We start from the raw sequence: 17,087 nt of genomic DNA, 5'->3' as shown, positions 1-17,087 counted from the left end.
ACCACAGCCATTGGCTATAATTGTGCTGGGTGGGCCCTGCCCTCCAGCTGGGACTTGCACGTGGCAATGAGAGGACCCTGTCCTTTCATTAGTCCAAGGCTTGATCCTAGCCAAAACACCGTAACTGCGCCCCATAGTCCCAGGCTTTCCTGTATCTCCAGGGACAGGAATTAGTGATTCTGGTTCCCCAGGACCCCAGGGTACTAACCCCCCTAGCTTTCCTTCCCCATCAAGTCCCTCATTCAGCCATCCCCAAATCCAGTCTGTCAGGACTTTTCCAGAGAGACCAAGAGCCAATATCTTGGTCCAGTTCCCCCAACACCCACCATACCCACTCCATCACCCATATAGATGCAGCCACCCCTCCCATGAGAACTAAGGGCCCATAGCTCCTGCTGCCCCTTTGGAGGCAGTGGGAACTCTGCCCTGAGGCTTAAGGAGCTGGTTCAGCAGTTGGCCTGGTTACCCTGACCACTCCAAAACATACCTCCTCCCTCATCCCCTTCCAACTTATATACAATCTTTTGTCTGCTCACTTGAAATTTATCACTGCTCCCAGTGTCCCTTCTAGGCTCCTGCAGCCCCTGCCCTCCTTCTGGCTAACCTATGACCCCAAAGAAGGTCCCCCTACCCCACCTCAACTCCAGGATGCCTGAAAGCTGTCCTCTTAGGCCCAACCATGTCCAGCAGACGGCACCCAGGAGTATCAGTCTGAGGGAGAATGAGAGGAGGCCAGCACTCGCCTTGTACAGCTGCCCCCACGTAGGCAGGTGGGCCAGAGACTGCAGGTTCATGTTGAACAGGCTGAGCCACTCCAAGTGTCCATCCACCGCCTGGCAGTTGTCCAGCACCAGTTCCGTTGCTGGTGTCGCTGGTGGGTACCCCCTCAGCTGGGAAAGGGGAGGTAAAGTTCCTGACCTGAGCTGAGCACCCCCCGTCTGGGGCTCCTGACTTCTTGTGGCCTCAGGACCCACCACCCACGTGCTCATTCCTCTAAGTGGCTGCACCAGCTGCCAACCCCCAACCCCCACCACCCACCCACATTAGGGAAGGCAGGTGCACTGCTCCTGGCTCTTGCACAGGGCCTGGGTGCACCAGCTTCAATTCCCCACGCACGCTCAGAACCCCAGCTCACCTCCCTGGCCCTCAGTGTTCCACACACTTGCCTGATGAACCCCCACCAACACCCATTTCCCAAGGCAGACGCTGGATCAGGCTCACTTCTGGCTTTTGGTTCCCCAGCTCCAACTGTAGCTGCAGGTCCACGTTTAAGGCTTTGTGCCTCCAGAAAGGTGCCAAACATACAAAGAGGACTGGGGGTCATGTGCCCTCTGGGGACTGTGCCAGGAGCCTGTGGGCTCTCCCCAGAGGCTCAGCCAGGGAGGGACCCTCTAGAATTCTGTGCTGAGGCTGTCCACACACCCAGGAGTCTTCCCAGAGCCTGGGGAATCACTGGCTGTCATTCATTAAATCCTTCAGCTTACCTTATATGCTCTCAGCCAGTCATCCCTGTTCTTTCTTTCATCCTTTCCCTCTCACCAAACCTGTGAGGTGGTGGCTGGTCCTGGAGACCCAGAGAGGACCTAAATCTCATCATCCCTGGTCTCCTGGGACCCCTGTTCAGAGGGGGACCCACATCTGGAAATGTGACTGAGAATGCATGTCCCTGTGCAGGGACACGGATTCACAGGCCAAGTTCCAGAATCCTCAGGCTGTACCCTTAAAGCAGACATACAAATAGGCAGTCATTTCCAGATGTGCTGCCTGTGGCCTTCATGGCAGGGCAGGCAAAAGAAGGGCTCCTGCTGGGAATGCAAGTCCTTAAGACAGAAAGAGCCTCCTTCCCTGTCTCAACTAAATCTTTCTGGATCCTTTTGGAAACTTATAGGATCACCTGCCAGGTGTGATCTGTAAACTAGCAGCATGGGCATTACCTGGGATGTTGCGGATACTGAGGCCTCACCACTGACTGGAAGCAGACCCTGCATTTTAATAATGGGGACAGATGGCAGGTGACTGATGGGCACCGGTGTTTCTCAATTAGCTGCACATTAGAATCCCTCAGCAAGTGTCTAGGTGTGGCCACACCCAAACCAATTAAGTCAGAATTTCTGGGTGCTTCTATGTCTTTCTTTGTAAATTCCTCAAACAACCCCAATGCATGGCCAAACAGAACCAGGGCTCTGCACTCCCCCAATGAACTGACCTCCAGGGGACCTTATCTGGCTGGGCCCCACATCCTAACTGCACTGGTCTTGCCCACTACCTTTACCCCATCTTCCTTGGCCTCCAAGCTGTCTGTCTTGATTTTCTTCACATCCTTAGTCCACTGGGAACCTGGGGTGTCCTCGGACCCCCTCCCCAGGGCCAAAACCTTTGATACTACCCACCTATTCACCTTCAAATCTGCCATCTCAGTGGGCCATCCATGGCCCATGTACTATTTGCCCCTGCAACAGGGAAGTCTTGCTCAAAACAGGTAATTGGACCACAGAGAAGTGTTAACATGAGGAAGGCAGGTGAGGTAATGAGCAAAAAGGCTTCACCTGCCCTAGCCGGTTTGGCTCAGTGGGTAGAGTGTCGGCCTGTGGACTGAAGGGTTCTGGGTTTGATTCCTGTCAAGGGCACATGCCTGGGTTGTGGGCTCGATCCCCAGTAGGGGGCATGCAGGAGGCAACCGATCAATGATTCTCTCTGATCATTGATGTTTCTATCTCTTTCTCTCCCTTCCTCTCTGAAATCAATAAGAATATATTTTTTAAAAAGGCCTCACCCATCACACTCACTGGACTCCTTGGTCTCCGGCCCAGAGCAGACTGCCCCCTCTCCATTGAGAATTCCTCCTCCCATGGAGGCTCTGTCTGAAATTGGCCTTCGCCTGTCTCTGCTGGCAGGAGGTCTAGCACCAAGTCCTCCCTGGAGCCCAGAGGTTAGCAGGGCATGTGGTGGGACTGAGGGGGAGAGGCACAGAGAGAGCCAAGAAACTGGTGACTGTGTTGTGAATGAGCTGACCCCCAATGCATGAAATGCAGAGACAGTAGCAGGCAGGTCAGGAACTCAAGACGTGCTGGACAGGAAGGATCTGGAGACAAGCCCGGGCTGTCCCCGCCTCCTTTCCTTCCTCCTCTGCCCTCTCCACCCATGGGGCCTGTGGAGCAGAAGCCACAGTCACTTCCTGAAAGCCACAGGCCCAGTTCAGTTCCCACTCTCACCGTAACCCATCACCTGCCTGCCGCCATGGTAAGTGAGTCCCCAAGCCCTGGGAGAGCCCCCCCACTGGTTGGAGGCAAGGGGTGCCACAGGTGAGAATTGGGGGGCATATTCCAAGAATACAGTGGCAGAGAAAAGCCACTTGGGAAACAGGAATGACCAACACAAAGGCCCAGAGATGTGAAGCAGCCAGGACACACAGTCCAAGCTCCAAGGGGCCCAGGCTGTGACTACAATTATAGGGGGACTAGTGGGACTGCTCAGACAACTCCCTTCCCCTCCGGTCAGCAGGAACAGCAACCTGGGAATGGAGAGGTAGGGTGAGCACACCCAGGGTAAGCACAGGCGTTTCCAGTGGGTGACAAAGTGGGTCAGGCACCCGCTGCTTGCCCCCACCCAATCAGTCACCCAAGGCGTGACCTGGCCCTGTGGGTCACCTGGGAGCCCTTGCTCCAACTCACCAGGTAGGGGCCTTTCGCAGAGGCCTTTCAAGCCAGAGTAGTGGCCTTTTCTCACATTCTCTGAATAGGAAAGTGAAGCATAACCAGGTGGAGAGGCCATGCTTTTCTGACCTTCCCTTCCTTCCCCCAATCTTCTTGACCCCAGGTGATTCCAGGTTTCGGGGAGCCTGTGGCAGGGCCACCTTTGTGGGACTTGTCATTAGAGCAGGCCTGGTCTAGTTTGTGCATCTGTCTGTGTATAACCAATGGTATGGATGATCAGCACTATACCTAGGACAGACTGTGTGTGCCATGGATGACACAGTGCCTGACCGTGCTTGGGGGGTGGGGTGGGGGGTTCTGCCTACCATTTCTCAAGGCATTATTGACTGAGTGTCCCGACCATCACTATGGGATCTGGGACTGTGAGAAACCCTGCACCACATTTGCCTCCAGGTTCCCAAGTATCTCTGCATCCATCTATGTGAGTCTGTGACTATCAGACTGGATGTGACTGAGTATATGCCAGACTTTGTGGCCTCTATGTTCTTTATTTCAACAAATATTTACTGAGCAGCTACTGTGTGCCAGGCACTGGGAAGACAGCAATGAAATTAGCCAAGTCACTGCATTTAAAAAAGAATATAAGTACAAAAAACAAAAGAAAAAGGAAAAAATAAACCTAAGTGACATAAATATGATACATGGCGTCAGGTACTAAAAGAAAAATCATGCAGGTTGGAGACTCAGGGTTAACAGGTTCCCTCTGGCTGCTGTGGGGATACTAATCAGAGATGGAGGGTGGGCAGGAGTCCAGGGAGGAGGCAATGGGAAGGTGCATCTAATGCAGTGGTTCTCAACCCTCTGGCCCTTTAAACACAGTTCCTTATGTTGTGACCCAACCATAAAATTATTTTCGTTGCTACTTCATAACTGTAATTTTGCTACTGTTATGAATCATAATGTAAATAATCTGATATGCAGGATGGTCTTAGGCGACCCCTGTGAAAGGGTCGTTCGACCTCCAAAGGGGTCGTGACCCACAGGTTGAGAACCGCTGATCTAATGGGTAACAGTGCTGCAGACAGTGAGAAGTGGTTGGATTCCGGATGTAATTTGCAATTAAAACAGAAGGAACTGGAGACATGGGGGTAAAAGAACAAGGAAGGGGTGGTGTGTGTCTGTGACCATGTCCACGTTTCTCCATGTTGGTCTTTACACAACTCCTGTGTGTACCAGTCCCTGACTGACTGACTGTGTCCCCTAGGGGAGCCATCAGGACTTCCGGAGCCTCCAAGCAAAATTCCAGGCCTCTCAGCCTGAGACCAGTGAACTCCCCCTCAAGTCTCCAAAGCCTGAGTTCAAGAAACTCCTCAAGAAGTTTCCACAGCCTGAGCCCAGTGAGCACTCTAAGAAGCCCTCACCGCCTGAGTTCACTGATCTGCCTAGGAAGCCCCCACAGCCCGAGTTCATTGCAGTGCCCAGGAAGCCCCCACAGCCCAAGTTCACTCATCTGCCCAAGAAGCCCTCCAAATCTGAGTTCAGTGAACTCCACAAGAAGTTCCCAGAGCTCGAGGCCACTGTGCTCCCCAGGAAGCCCCTGCAGCCTGAGGTCAGTGAGGCCCCTCAGAAGGCCTTACAGCTGGAGCCCAGTGCACTTGCCCAGAAGCCCCAGCAGCCTGACCTGAGCAACCCCATCAGGCCTCCCACAGAACCCAAGTTCAGTACATTCCCCAGAAAGTTCTGGCAGCCTGAGTCCAATGAGGCTATCCTGAAGGCCTCACAGCCCGAGTTGAGTAACTTTCCAAAGAATCCCCCACCCCTTGAGTTCAGAAAGCCCCAGCAGCCTCAGATGCCCCCCTGGAAGCCTGAGCCCAGTGAGCCCCACCCCAACTTTTCACAGCCTGACTTCAGTGCCTTCCCAAAAAAGACCCCACCACCTCAGCTGAGTAACCTCCCCAGGAAGGCCCTGCAGCTTGAGTCTGGTGACCTCACCAGGACATCCTCAGAGCCCGAAGTCTGTGTGTTTCCCAAGAGGCCACAGCAGTCTGAATTCAAAGCACTTTCTAAGCCCCCAAAGCCCAAGCTGAGCAGCCTCCCCAGGACATCCTCAGAGCCTGAGGTCAGCTTATACCGCAGGAAGTTTCCACAATCGGAGGGCCAGGGGACCCCCCGCAAGTTTTCACAGCCTGAAACAAATGCTCTGCCCAAGAAGCCCCGGCAGGCAGAGTTCTTTGGGGATCCCTCTAGAAAGCCCCCACTGCCTGGCTCTGTTTCGGAGAGCTCCCTGCCCATGGCTGTTGCGGGCTCCAGCCCCAGATTCCCACTCAGCCCAGGGTTTGGAGCGAGGCAAAAGAAGTCAGGAGTTCTCACTCATGGTGGAGGGTCAAGGCTGGGCCTCAAACCCGGCCACCCACCACGGCAGAGGCCTCTGCCTCCAGTCAGCAGCCTGGGACCTCCGCCAGCCAAACCCCCGCTGCCCCCGGGCCTCAAGGATGTCCAGAGCTTTCAGAGACCCTCAGCAGCAATCACAAGTGAGTCGGGCACCCCAGGCTGAAAGGAGGGGGGCAGAGGCTCCCTGGCCATGCCTGCCTCCTTCCTGCTCTCCTCTTTCCACAGCTCTACAGAAGACCTGCTCTTCTGCTGGAATCCACTTCCAGGCCAGACAGCCTAAGGCTATCCTGAAGTGAGTGTGGAGAATAAGGGGACACAGGTGCCAGTCATGGGCCTGAAAGAGGCCCTTATCTCAGGTACCCCTGCAGGGACCAAGAGGAGATCTACGAGCTGTACGATGATGTGGACCTGACAGACTCCAGCCCCAGCACCAAGAGCAAAGGTTTGTTGGCAGCGGGGCTGGACACAGCCAGCCTGGGCACCTGGGACCTATCTGCTGCAAGGGCATTTTCTGCCATTCTGTTCCCTGACAATGCAGGGGAGAAAGCAGGGAGGAGTAGGGGCCTTTCAGAAAGGTCACACCAGTTCCTGATGGGCAGCACAGCATAGTGAAGGGCAGCATAGAGGCCAAGAGCCAGTGAACATGATGTAGCCAGGGCAGAGGGGTGGCCCAGATGAAAGTGGAAGAGTCGGGTAAAAAGCGGCAAGAGGACTTGGCGGTGTATTACACAGGAGCGAGAGGGAGAGAGGGAGCTTGCCTTGGGCCTAGTTGTAGAGTGAAGCCTTCCCTGAATCGGGTAAAAGAAAGGTGTCAAGGTCCCTCATAGATCTATTGTGTTGGAGGTGCCTGAGGACTTGGGCCTGGACACAGGGTATATCCCTGACACCTCTCTCCGAGTGCTCTGGGTTCCAAAGGCCCCTTCTCTCTCCCTTCTTCCAAGTCTGCTCCTGGAGAGGATGCTAGCCTAGCAGGCCCACACCTCCGGCCCAGCACCAGGTTTAATGCCTTCACCAACGCTGAATGAAAACAAAAAGTGCTTCCACATAAGCACTTTACATGTGTGTCACTGAATCTGCACAGACCCCTACCCAAGGCAATGCCATGCCCACTTTACACATGTGGAAGCTTGAGGATCTGAGAAGTATCTTGTTGCGCTTACCCAGCCAGTACACACAAGTTCAGGTCCCCTGCTTCCAGACTGCTTCCCTGCCCTGGCTTTGGAAGGCCTTGCCTCCGGTGGGGGAACCTTCCATCAGGGGTGTCTTTAGGATGCTACCTCTCCCTCCCCATTAGTACCTCCCACCCAGATCTGCTGCTTCTGTGGCTACTTCTGAGCTTTCTCCAGGGGCTGCTTACAAAAGCCCTCTGTTAGCAGTTAGTAGAGCTTTCTGATAGGGCCCCTCCTGCTTCTGCTGTAAATGTGGCTCTGTGGCTAGGCTCTGAGGGGTCACTGTTGGGGACATGGACATGGAAAGGGAATGCCTGTGGCCACTCCACTTCCAGCAGCCTTGCAGGCATGGCCCACACCTTCCTCTTCCCCAACTCCAACCACCCAGAGCAATAGCTGCTCCACATCTTCACACAGCTGAAGGTCAGGCCCACCTTTTCCCCAGGATCTAAACAGGAGCCAGCCTTTCCCCATAGGGCCTGCTTGGGGTCACATTGCCAAGCTTGGGTCACAGGTACACCAGGTCCATCCCACACCCCAGTGTTCAGTGGTGTACTCTACTGCTACAATGGGTTTGTAGACTGCACCCATTGGGTGACCATTCCTGGTCTGGGCAGCCTCTGGAAGAAATAGGAGCAGCTGGAGGGGGTATTTTGGGTGGGATGGCACCATCAACTGAGCATCAGGCGGAGGCTGGAGGCAAGCTCAATGCCTGAAGGGGCAAGACCACCAAGCAAATACCCTCTCAGTGCGCTGCTTGAGCCTTCATTCTCCTGTTCATGAGGCTCTCTCTGTAAGCCAATTCCATGACCAACAGCCTCCTACCGGGAAGGCTGGTCACTTGCCAGGAAGTCTGCCCCACCCTGGGAGACCCTTCATAGTCTAGTCCAGTGGTCGGCAAACCGCGGCTCGCGAGCCACATGCGGCTCTTTGGCCCCTTGAGTGTGGCTCTTCCACAAAATACCACGTGCGGGCGCGCACGTACAGAGCGATTGTAACTTCGTGGCCCATGCACAGAAGTCGGTTTTCAGCCTGGGCGAGTCTATTTTGAAGAAGTGGCGTTAGAAGAAGTGGGGGGTGTCGGTCCGGCGATGGGAGACGCGGTGTAGGCAGGCCGCGGGATACGCAGTCTCTTCCTAAGCCTTAGGAGTACCCTAATTAAGTTAATAACAATGTACCTACCTATATAGTTTAAGTTTAAAAAATTTGGCTCTCAAAAGAAATTTCAATCGTTGTACTGTTGATATTTGGCTCTGTTGACTAATGAGTTTGCTGACCACTGGACTAGTCTCATCATTAGCCAGGCCAGTCCAAGAACCACACTCCTTTGGCCCCTTCTTAGAGGCTTAATTTGCCTCCAGGGAATGCTTTTGCCTCATTTTTAACCTAAATTTCCTAATTCCCACAACCCAATCTGCTCTAGGCACCAGACATGAAATGGCCTCAGAAGCTTATAAATCCTGTCTCTTTACCACTTACCATCTGGGTGAACTTAGGCAGTTACTTTACCTCCCAGAGCCTTTGTTTCCTCATCAGCAAGTTGGAAAGGACATGAATAAGGGGGAATGTCTTGAAAGCTGACAGAGGGAAGGCTCACTCAAGATCAAGCAACCAGGGTCAAGAGAGGCCAAGCTGATGGTCCCTGTCCTAATATGGTGTTCTGACTGCCCCCAGATGAAGTGCCATCTATCCAGCAACCCCCCAGGAAGCCACCACAAGACCCTGAGCTCAGGTACCACAGGGCAAAGCAGGGAGGGGCCGAGCTCTGGGATAGCTGTGGAAGGGGACCCCTGAGGTGCTCATAAGCACCAAATTCCTTGAGTGACCCAGGAAAGAAAAGGTACCTCAGCCACAGCAGTTGTTGCCTGTGGACCCTAAGGCCCTGAAGAAAATCCGGAAGGCGGAGAAAGCTGAGAGGGAGTTCCGGAAGAAGTTCAAGGTGTGGCAAGAGCCCTGGGAGGGCTGGGGTCAGTCCAGTTGCCCAAGGCCCCTGGGGTTGGGGGAGGGGGGGGGTCAGCACAGCCAAAGCTCTAACATGCCCCTCCCCAGTTTGAGGGGGAGATCGTGATTCAGACAAAGATGATGATTGACCCCAATGCCAAGACACGGCGTGGGGGTGGGAAGCACCTGGGGATCCGACGTGGGGAGATCCTGGAGGTGATTGAGTTCACCAACAAGGAGGAGATGCTGTGCCGGGACACCAAGGGCAAGTGTGAGTAAGCTGGGCTGGCAGACTGGGGAGATGGGCCCTACACTGCCAGACCAAGAATTCACCCATCCCTGCTCTTTCTGCAGATGGCTATGTGCCCAGAACTGCACTGCTGCCCTTGTGAGTGCTGCTGTGATTGGGGGTGGGGTGGGTGTTGATGGGCCCAGGGGTAACTTCTGTCTCTGCTAACCCAACTGTACTCTCCACCAGGGAAACGGAGGTGTATGATGACGTTGGCTTCTGGGGTATGTAGATGTTCTGGTCGGGTTGGCGGGGACCACAGCATCTTAGGAAGGGGTAAGCCCCCACCCTACTTCCCCAGGAGATACTTATGAGTCGTCACTGGAAGTCACCCTTCCTCCTCTGTAGACCCTCTAGAAAGCCAACCATTTCCCCGAGGACAATAAAGCCTGCAGGTGTGGGGACCCAGGACAACCACCCACTAACCCAGGAATCCTGGATCCCAGCTTAGAGGCCACAGAACTGCCAAGGTTCACACCTGACCATGTACATGGACCACATAAAGCCTTTCTTTAAAGTGATGACTGCTTCTTGTTTTTTCTTTCCCACCTGACAGGCACACAGTATAGAGACATGATCAAACACTCAGGGGTCTTTGAGGCCGACCCCCTCCTTCACGTTCTCAGGAGAAAAGTGTGGTGGGGAGAAGGTGGCAAGGAAACTAGTAACCTGATAGACTTCAAGGTTTGAATTCCTGTGACAGAGCCCTGTCAGCTGCCAATCATGATTGAGAGGGAGTCAGGCAGGACACATCCAACACTGCCCCTCCACATGCAGACAGGACAAGCGGCAACTGCTGCTCCTTACAGGCTGCAAGCAGCTGTCTAGCCCAAGTGGACCCATGTACGAGGTCACATTTTGGCGGTGGTAGCCCAGTTTTGTTTTTGTTTTAATATATTTTTATTGAATTCATGAGAGGAAAGGAGAGGGAGAGAGAGATGGAAACATCAATGAGAGAGAATCATGGATCGGCTGCCTCCTGCAGGTCCCACACTAGAGATCGAGCCCGCAACCCAGGCATGTGCCCTTGGCTGGAATCAAATCTGGGACCCTTCAGTCTGCAGGCCGACACCCTATCTACTGAGCCAAACCAGCTAGGGCAGGGGGACCCAGTTCTGATACAGCCCAGGTATTAAGTTCAGCCTGAACCTCTATGGGACTAAACATGCTCAGAAACTCACACCCTGCTTAGTGTTTTAGTAAAGAAAGCTATTATGAACTGAATATTTGGTCCCCACTCCCCCTCTCCAAATCCTAATGCCCAATTTGAGAGGCAATTAGCTCTACTATCCCCAAGAAAGCTCTTTTGTCCTTTCTACCATGTGAGGTAACAGAAGGCACTATGAACCAGGATCTGGTTCTCTCACCAGACACTGAGACTGCTGGCATTTTAATCTTGGACTTCTGAGCCTCCAGATTGTGAGAAATCAATTTGTTGTTTATAAACCACCCAGCTTATGGTATTTTTGTTATAGCAGCCAAAGCAGACTAAGACAAAAGCTGAACTGGAAATGAACCCAATGTAGTGCCTGTACCCCTTCAAGAAACTGCACAGAAGGGAGACAGGTCAGTTAACAGCCAAGTCTCCATTACCAACACAAGGGATTTAAAGTCCACTCAGGATAAAGTTTCCATAGTTAGTTCCTAAAGGGGCAGAGTTCACAGACAAGCAAGAATGGGGAGGAGACTCCTGGTGTTCAGAGCTCCAAAGGTAGAAAGGAGACTGAGTGGTTCCTGCTCCCCAAATATCGGGTGGTGGCCCCACAACACACACACACAAAAGCAAGCAGATTTCAGGAACTGGTATTTATTATCAAAGTCATATTTGATGTCAACAAGATGCCACAACTACAAAAAAAATTGCGCACATTGCAATCTCAATGCAAACAGTCAAATGGAACCCCAGTCATTAAAAAAGTAATTCAAATTACCCCAAAAAGCAACTGAATTTTTTAAACATCTTTATACATCCAGCCAACAAATTAAAATGGTTAACAAGAAAAAATACAAATTTAGAGGTCTGGTATCAATGTTTAAAAAAGGCAACTGCTTAAGCATTTCTATCGATTCGAACATCAATCTCTCGGCCACTCAGCTTCATCCCATTCATCATCCGGCAGGCTCTCTCAGCCACCTCTGGAGATTCAAACTTAACCACACCGCACCCCTTGGACTTCCCATTCTCCATCTTGATGTCCGCATACAGCACGTGGCCTGGGCACAGGGAGGGAAAAAAACACCACAACTCATCAGGCAAACCAGATCTCAGCCTCAGTGTGGGCTCCACTCAGTCCAAATCACCTGTGAATTTCGGTGGTCTGAGTCAAAAGGGAGAGTATACTCCCCACCCCTGGTGCATGAATGCCCAGAACACAGTGGCTGGGACCCAACTACTATAGCCCTCAGCCCAATTCCCATTCTTCTGCCAACAGGAAAAAACCTGACCAGCTCCACGACAGCTTCAAATGCAGGTCTTTATACTCTGAAGAGTTAGCCAAAAAAGGGGAGGCCGTGAAGCCAAATTTATAAGCAAATTTTACAGAGTCTTCGTTTTTCACTACACTAAATCACCACATTTACAAAGCCATCACCAATATGATGGATACTTTTGCACTATCCAAATATAAGCTGTGTAATAATTAGCAGTTTTCACATATTCATTCATTCAAGCACTGATTAAGCATCCAGGTATGTGTCAAGCACTGTGAAAACAAGTGCACAGGAGAAAAGCCATAGAAACACAGGGTTCTACTTCAGAGACTGCCAAGGACATGATAGTGTAGCCAGTGCTAGGAGACCACAACTGAGAAAGGGTCAACATCCTGGAGGGCTTCTCCTGGGAAAGTTCTGAAACAGAGTTTAAGTTCACCAGAGGACTTGCTGATAACAGCTCTCAACAGAGCACTTCTGGAGAACAGCACTCGTAACTCAGGATTCAGAGACAGGAGGGAGAGGAGATGAAAGAGGAAGGAACCAAGCTGTACAGGGGCTTGTGAGAGTGAACTTTTCTCTTGTCAGCCCAGGGTCACTTCCAGATATGAGGCCAGGGGGAATTGCATGATCCAATCTGACTTTTCAGAACATCTACTACAATGTGGAAGCTGAAGAGTAGAGACAGAGGGCAAGAAGGAAGGCTATGGCTCAACAGCTAACCCCAGAGAAGAACAAGGAGAGCAGCATCATGGTGAAATATGAGCCACTACTGAAACAGGAAATGAGAACACTGAGGAAGCTTTGATCTAGCAAGCCACCTAGACTCTGGCTTAGGGCTAGGCCTCCATTTTACATGGTTAAAAGAACAGAAGTTGCCCCAACCAAATGGCTCGTTTGTTGAAGCATCATCCCATACACCCAAAAGGTGGCGGGTTTAATTCTTGGTCAGGGCACATATATGGGAGGCAACCGATAGATGTTTCTCTCTCAACATAACCTCAGGTGAGGATTAAAAAATAAAACACACACACACGAACAGAAGTGGTGGGGGTGAGGGACAGGTAGGGTGGGGGGTGGGGGTCACTCAGAGACAACTTAACTTACTTTCAGCCAAAAAGTGAGCCTACCAGAATGGTTGCCTGGTGTGCCAGAAAACTACAATCACAGACCTTCAGCTTCACTCACATATAAGCTACTGCATACCCAGAGCCTGGCATTACCACACTCACAGGACCTGCTGGGCAAGTGCTCTTTGAAGCACAACTCAAGTAGGTTCTATGGTAGAAAGAGACCTTGTCTCAAATGTATTCATTTTATTTAGGTCTGTTCTTAGAAGCCATATGAGCTTGAGAATGTGACTTTGCCTGATCATCTGTAAAACAGGGACCATGCTATCTCCTTTCAAAAACCGTAAAAGGGAAAAAAAAGATTAAGGGTAATATGAAAATACAGGGGAAAAGTGTCTGACACATACAAGGAAACTCAACCTGCTTGAATATTTGCATAGGCAGAAAAATGGCAAGTCCCATCAGCCCTCTAGAGTAAATAAAGTGGCTTTTAAAACTAGGATGGAAGGTTCATTGCATAACTTAAATGCATCATCAACAAGCTACGATTTCTGAAGCCACAACATATGGAAGCATCTAGAAAGCATTTCTCAAACACTTACCACATTCGTTGAATTTGTCCTTTAGCATTTTCCATGTAAAATCAAATGGGAGCTGGGGGGGAGAAGTAGGGGGGGAAGAACAGACTGATGAGTGATTCAACCAAATCCTAATGTATAAACATTCCCATTATCTCTGAGGGTGACTTAAAGGATTTCCTATTACACAGAGAAATTGGCTGACCTCCCAACTGAGACAATCAACAGAAAACAAATTGGTCTGGAATGAGGTTTTAAACTAGCAAACCAAGTTTACTCCATTGTAGCTTTTTCTGTCCATGGGGACATCATTCAGAGAGCAGAATGCACAGCTGCCTGTGGTTCAGGCCACAGAACCACTGAATAGTAGCTAAAGGCAGTCAATTTGGTACAGATAATTCACAACCAACCATTTTTTCCTCTGTACTGTCAGGCCAAGGTTTAGTGACTCTTCAAGCCAAGAGATCAGAAAACTACAGTTCTTCATCTCACTGTTCCATCTAATACTCAGGGAAGCCCAGTGTGTTCACAGAACCCACTATTCTTGCTGGAAAGTATTGTAAGCTGTCACATTCCCTCCTCATCCTACCAGCACCAAACTTGGGAACAGTGACAAGGTGGCCTCGATGCTACTGAGCTCCCTTTCTGAAGAGAACATAACCTCTGACTTACTGGCCACCATTCGGTCTTGCTGACTTCCTGTCTCCCCTTCCTTTGTGCCTACAAATTGAGAGGTTCCAGGTGATCCACTTACATTTCTCACAAATATCTGGCAGGCCTTTCTGGCCACCCCAGGAGCATGGCCTCCAGCTCCACCGAAGGAACCTGCGAAGCTTCCTCCCAAGTTGCCACGCTCCATCTCGATGGCACGGTCAAAGCTGGCACTGCCACCGCCACCCATGGCCAGGCCCATGCGCTCAATGCCAGCGCCCAGGGCCGGGCCCATGGCGGGACCCATGCGCTCCAGGCTGTTGGCACCCATGCGCTCCAGGCCCATGCGCTCAAGACTGTTGGCGCCCATTCGCTCCAGGCCCATGCGCTCCAGGTTGTTGGCGCCCATGCGCTCCAGGCCGGTGGCCATGCGATCCATCACAGGGCCTATACGCTCCAGGCCAGCCCCCATGCCTGCGGGCACCATGCGATCCATGCTCAGGCCCATGCGCTCAATGGCAGGGCCCATACGCTCCACACCAGAGCCCATGCGCTCAATGGTCTGGCCCACACGATCAATGGGTGCGGCCATGCGCTCCAGGCCAAAGCCCATGCCGGCACCCATGCGCTCCACGCCAGATCCAATGCGCTCCATGGTCTGGCCCATGCGCTTGATGCTGGAGGCCATGTGGTCGAGGCCCAGTGTGCCCATGCGCTCGATGCCAGAGCCCATGCGGTCCATGACCAGGCCCATACGCTCAATTTCAGAGCCCACACGATCCATGCCATGGCCCAGGCCTGTGCCCATGCGCTCCATGCCAGCACCCCCAATGCGATCAATGCCGGGGCCCATCCTCTCGATCCCAGGGACACTGCCTCCACCTCCACCTCCTCCCTGCTTTGCAATGATCTCGCCTCTCTTGGGTGCATTACTTAGGATTTCCATTCCTCTGCCAAGGGGCTCTCCAAAGCTTCGATACATTCCCATCTCGTTTCTGGCAAAGTCTCTTTCAAATCCTCCACCCATGACACGCTCCATCTCTTCCTCTCGATCCCAGGGACACTGCCTCCACCTCCACCTGAAAGAGGGACACAAAACACAGGCAGATATCAAGGACTTGTGTCAGCAGGGTGACCTGGGTGCAGAGGGCTGGGTACTTCACAAGCTCACCCACAATTCAAAAACTAAGCCCCGCAATAATTTATCATTTAGATATCCCTCAAATGTTGACAACTATTAAAGCTGGGTAGTGAATAAGTACTTCATTCTTCCTACTTCTGTGCCATGGTTGAAATCTACATTAAAAAAATTTTTTAAAAGGAAAAAACCCACCCTGGAAGATTAGTATTGACAATGTTGTCCATGTTACTTTGGAAGTGCTAGTAGTTGTGACAATCTTTTTGAGACATGGCTGTCGATTCCTGAGAGCTCTGCAGTTTTCCCACCACCAGAGACTGAGAAATGCTCTCAAGGAGAGGCTCAGAAATCCCACCCTCAGATGGTCACCCGGTGTAATGGATTACATGGTGACAATTCAAAATCACTCACCACCTTTAACCTCTCCCAACTTGTCCCTTTAAGAGGCCCTGCTGGTGGCCAATCTGGCTGCATTTCCTTAGCATCTCCAGAGCATAGAAAAGCTATAATATAGCCATACAAGCAAGAAGAGGCAAAGAAAACAAATACCAACACCATCATAGGTCCTGCTGTGTACAAATGAACACAGACAACCACTTCCAGGGAACCCTACTCTGTCAGAGAAATCGCCAACCAACTTGTGTGTAACCTTGCTGGCTTTGGAGGAAAAGAATCCTATAGCACCACAGAGTAGATTCTGAAAGAGGTCTAGGATCCATACCTCATAGTTCAGCTGGACACATGTTAGCAGTGCACAGTGACCCTGTGACACTTGCAACTCTGGACAAGGAGGAACTGACTCCCACCACCAAGGCACTGCCCTCTACTTTACCACAAGCAGAGCTCGTGGGGCCCTCTCACTCAAGCTTCACCACCACCACTATCACCACCTGCCTCTGAAAATGGGCAATTGAGCCTGCAGCCCAGTACAAGATGTAAGTTAAGAACAGAAAAGTTAGCAGTTTCTATAACTGATTCCCTAACTGAACAACATCGTGACCTGGCATGAGTCATGCTCCTTCTCCATACCTGTTTCCTTGGGTGAATAACAAAACACCAAGTGGCAAAATATATGCACAATTTTAAGAATATTAGACTTTCAGAGTAGAAATTTCTCAGAAACTATAAAAAAAGGCAAGAGACTTCAAGAGGGGAGGTTGCGTGCCCACGAGCATCAGAAATGAGGACAATCTCCCCCGCTCCACCACCATCACCACCAACAGCGGCAGAGAACTGGGAAGAAATGAGTTCTAGAATCAACCCACCACAGAAAGTGCTAGCAAGTGGAGTCACCAAGGAAATGCCAAAACACTCAGAGCCATGAGGACAAATCAGGTTGAAAATAGTACATTTAGTTTTAAGTACGCATTTTAAAAAGTGTATTACTGGGAGGATATATTTCAAAATGTTTACAGCATTCATCACTGGGCAGTGAAATTTCAGATATTTACTTTCTCCATAATTTTCAGAGTTGTTATGAGTACATGCATATATTTTATTAAGCAATTTTATGTATTAGGTGACATATTTTTATAATCAGATAGAATACTTTCAGGAACTTATAATTTCATAGTATTGAAAACAAAAAAGCCCCCAAAGCATGTAAGCACATTATAATAACAATGACAAACACAGCTCACATAGCACTTAAATACTCTTTTACATGTATTAACTCATTTATTCTTCAAAACAATCCTATGAGGTAGTAGGTACTATTGTATCCACATTTTACAGTACAAAAATTAGAGAGGTTCAGTAACTTGCCAAATGTCACACA

General features: G+C 51.0%; 2 protein-coding genes across 11 annotated transcripts in view; one reads left to right on the top strand and one right to left on the bottom strand.

The window, feature by feature from the left end:
* Positions 1–2,720: 2,720 nt before the first annotated feature.
* Positions 2,721–9,964, top strand: PRAM1 (PML-RARA regulated adaptor molecule 1). 2 transcript variants are annotated; one of them, XM_014543276.1, is made up of 11 exons: positions 2,721–3,240; positions 4,918–5,262; positions 5,407–6,184; positions 6,270–6,336; positions 6,413–6,486; positions 8,888–8,945; positions 9,044–9,152; positions 9,263–9,425; positions 9,509–9,542; positions 9,633–9,667; positions 9,792–9,964. In XM_014543276.1, exons 1-11 carry the CDS (start codon positions 3,022–3,024, stop codon positions 9,827–9,829), a joined length of 1,920 nt encoding a protein of 639 aa, XP_014398762.1. In that variant the 5' UTR covers positions 2,721–3,021; the 3' UTR covers positions 9,830–9,964. The 2 variants fall into 2 exon arrangements, with proteins under 2 accessions (XP_014398762.1, XP_005870777.1); XM_005870715.2 differs by having other exon boundaries at positions 4,918–6,184.
* Positions 9,965–11,230: 1,266 nt separating this feature from the next.
* Positions 11,231–17,087, bottom strand: part of HNRNPM (heterogeneous nuclear ribonucleoprotein M) — a 58,380-nt gene continuing 52,523 nt past the window's right edge. For 8 of the 9 annotated variants that reach the window (XM_014543267.1, XM_014543268.1, XM_014543269.1 and 5 more), the window contains 3 exons: positions 14,276–15,060; positions 13,546–13,597; positions 11,231–11,657 (listed from right to left, as the gene is read on the bottom strand). In XM_014543267.1, coding sequence (XP_014398753.1) covers positions 11,494–11,657; positions 13,546–13,597; positions 14,276–15,060 — 1,001 coding nt within the window. In that variant the 3' untranslated portion in view covers positions 11,231–11,493. Of the gene's footprint in view, positions 11,658–13,545; positions 13,598–14,275; positions 15,061–15,721; positions 15,814–17,087 lie in introns of all 9 variants that reach the window. The other variant, XR_001362962.1, reaches the window with a different exon arrangement.

Source organism: Myotis brandtii, unplaced genomic scaffold (assembly GCF_000412655.1).
Source record: "Myotis brandtii unplaced genomic scaffold, ASM41265v1 scaffold321, whole genome shotgun sequence".
NCBI lineage: Eukaryota > Metazoa > Chordata > Mammalia > Chiroptera > Vespertilionidae > Myotis > Myotis brandtii.
This window is presented reverse-complemented; position numbering and strand designations above follow the sequence as displayed.